Here is a 2,857-nt window from a genome sequence, read left to right on the forward strand (position 1 = left end):
TTTTATTATTATTATTTTTGTTATTGTTGTTGCTGGACATTTAATCTTTATACATTTCCCATCCCTCCTTCACCCCCCCCCCCCCCCCCCCCCCCTCCCCTTCTTCGTGCTTCCATCCCCTCGTCCACCACAGCCTCCACCACCCACACCAGCAGCGCCATGAACAGCCACGGATCCCTACGCGCCGTCGTCGTTTCTGGTCCCTCTGGAGGCGGCAAGTCCACTCTCCTCAACAAGTTGTTCGCCGAGTTCCCGGGCTTGTTCAGCTTCAGCATATCACGTGAGTCCAGTTTCCATTTCTGATTGGTTGGTTGGTTGGTTGGTTATCGTTGTAAGGTGCAATCGGTAGATTGTTGTGTCCCATCACACTAAAACATAACAATAATAATGATAATAATAATAATAATAATAATAATAATAATAATAATAATAATAATAATAATAATAATAATAATAATAATAACAATAATAATAATAATAATAATAATAATAACAATAATAACAATAATAATAATAATAATATAATAATAATAATAATAATAATAATAATAAAACAATAATAATAATAATTATAATAACAATAATAATAATAATAATTATTATTATTATTATTATTATTATTATTATTATTATTATTATTATTATTATTATTATTATTATTATTATTATTATTATTATTATTATTATTATTAGTATTCTTCTTCTTCAAGTACCAAGTCTGTTCCAGACATCGGTGATCATGATACGCCATTCATCTCTTTGATCAGATAACCTCCGAAAACTAATATTACTCTTCTCTTTTTTTTTTGTCACCCAGCTGTTCAAACTATTCAAATATGTTTTTCTTGGTCTACCTTTACACTTTTTACCTTCTATTTTTCCTGTGAGAGCAAGATGTTCAATACATTTATGTCGATTTAGCTGTCCTAAAAATTGCATTTGTCATTTTTTTATTGTACGAATTAATAACCTTTTAGTTTCAGCTTGCTCTAATACTTCTTCTTTAGTTTTCTTCTCTGTCCATCAGATTCTTACCATCCTTCTAAGAAACCACATTTCTGCTGCCTCCAGTTTCTTTCTAATGTCTTCTGTAATTGTCCAGCTTTCGTAGCCATATAATAATACTGACCATACGTAGGCCTTCAAAACCCTATGTCATTGAGATATTGTGGTTTTTAAAAATTAGACTCATTTTATTAAAACTATCTTTAGCTATTGCAATTCTTCGTTTTATTTCTGTGTTGCATCTGCCATCTGAAGTTATTTTGTATCCAATATATTTAAATGCCTGAACTTGTTTTATAGTTTTTTCCATTGCTTATTAAGTTGAATATTGGATTTCTTTCTCTCCTTGATACAACCATGCATTCTGTCTTTTTTACATTTAAGTATAACCCCATACGTTCACTCTCTGTGACTATTTTATTGAGGAGTAGTTGTAAATTTTCTTTTGAGTCTGAAATTAGTGCTGTGTCATCTGCATATCTTATATTATTGATATTCTCACCATTGATCTTAATGCCTGGGCTATCTCCTAAAGTTCTAATAATTGTTTCGCTGTAATATTGAAAAGGTCTGGTGACAAAACACATCCTTGTCTAACACCTCGTTTAATTTGTATATATTTACTTATTCTCCTTCAATCCTGACGGCTGCACTTTGTTTCCAGTATAAGTTTCTAATAATTCTAAGATCTTTTCCGTCTATGTCTAGTCCTTCAAGGATATTAAATAGCTCACAATGTCTAACTTTATCAAATGCCTTTGAGTAATCAATAAATCAAATAAATAAGTCTTTCTCGACTTCAATACATCTTTCCATCAACATTGATATATTACTTATCAATAATAATAATAATAATTAATAATAATAATAATAATAATAATAATAATATAAAATAATAGGAATACTACTACTACTACTACTACTAACTACTACTACTACTACTACTACTACTACTACTACTACTACTACTACTACTACTACTACTATACTACTACTCATAATAATAATAATAATAATAATAATAATAATAATAATAATAATAATAATAATAATAATAATAGCAATAATAATAATGTAATTTATTTATATAGTTCAGTCCCATACAATATAGCATCATTATCATCATCATCATCATCATCATTATCATTATCATCATCATCATCATCATTTTCATCATCATCATCATCATCATCATTATCATCATCATTATCATCATCATCATTATCATCATCATCATCATCATTATCATCATGATCATCATCATCAAGAACAACAGCAGCAGCTGCATTTTAATTATTACGCCATCAGACTAGAGTATAATTGTTACAGCTGCAAAGGGTTAATTTTGCCTCCCCCCCCCCCCCCCCCCCCCCCCCCCCCCCCCCCCCCCCCCCCCCCCCCCCCCCCCCCAACTCCTTTTCTCCTTCAGACACGACCAGACAGCCCAGAATAGGAGAAGAGAATGGGAGAGGTACGTTGTTCTTTGGAATTGTCGTTTGTTGTTGTAGGTCATATGAGAGGATTGGTGTATCCTAGTGGTAGTAATGGGCTTTCGGAATGGAAGGACCTAGGTTCGAGCCTCGGTCAGCGCCATAGTTGATTGATTGGAAAATACTCTTTACTCACATTCTCTCACCGTACTTAGGCATAAAATGAATACCTGGCCGTAAACAGCATTGTCTCTGTCGGAAAAAAAATTATTATCGCCTAACAGGCATCATGTCTCGTTCTTTATGTTAAATGTTACTGTTGGTGAGCGACCCTTTATAAAGTGCTTTATCAAAGTTCAACTTAAAAAAAAAAAAAATTTATGTAGGGGGAGAAGAAAATAGCTCCACTGTCAATGTTTTTT

At 32.4% G+C, this 2,857-nt stretch overlaps 1 protein-coding gene across 2 annotated transcripts in view; it reads left to right on the forward strand.

Moving 5' to 3' along the window:
* The window catches only part of LOC144958556 (uncharacterized), a 71,627-nt gene that overhangs the window by 57,659 nt on the left and 11,111 nt on the right, over positions 1–2,857 (forward strand). For both annotated transcript variants that reach the window (XM_078890616.1, XM_078890617.1), the window contains exons 2-3: positions 134–280; positions 2,435–2,476. In XM_078890616.1, coding sequence (XP_078746742.1) covers positions 134–280; positions 2,435–2,476 — 189 coding nt within the window. The remainder of the gene's footprint in view (positions 1–133; positions 281–2,434; positions 2,477–2,857) is intronic.

Source organism: Berghia stephanieae, chromosome 13 (assembly GCF_034508935.2).
Source record: "Berghia stephanieae isolate SIO BIC M18660-M18661 chromosome 13, UCSD_Bste_1.3, whole genome shotgun sequence".
In the NCBI taxonomy this organism is placed as follows: domain Eukaryota; kingdom Metazoa; phylum Mollusca; class Gastropoda; order Nudibranchia; family Aeolidiidae; genus Berghia; species Berghia stephanieae.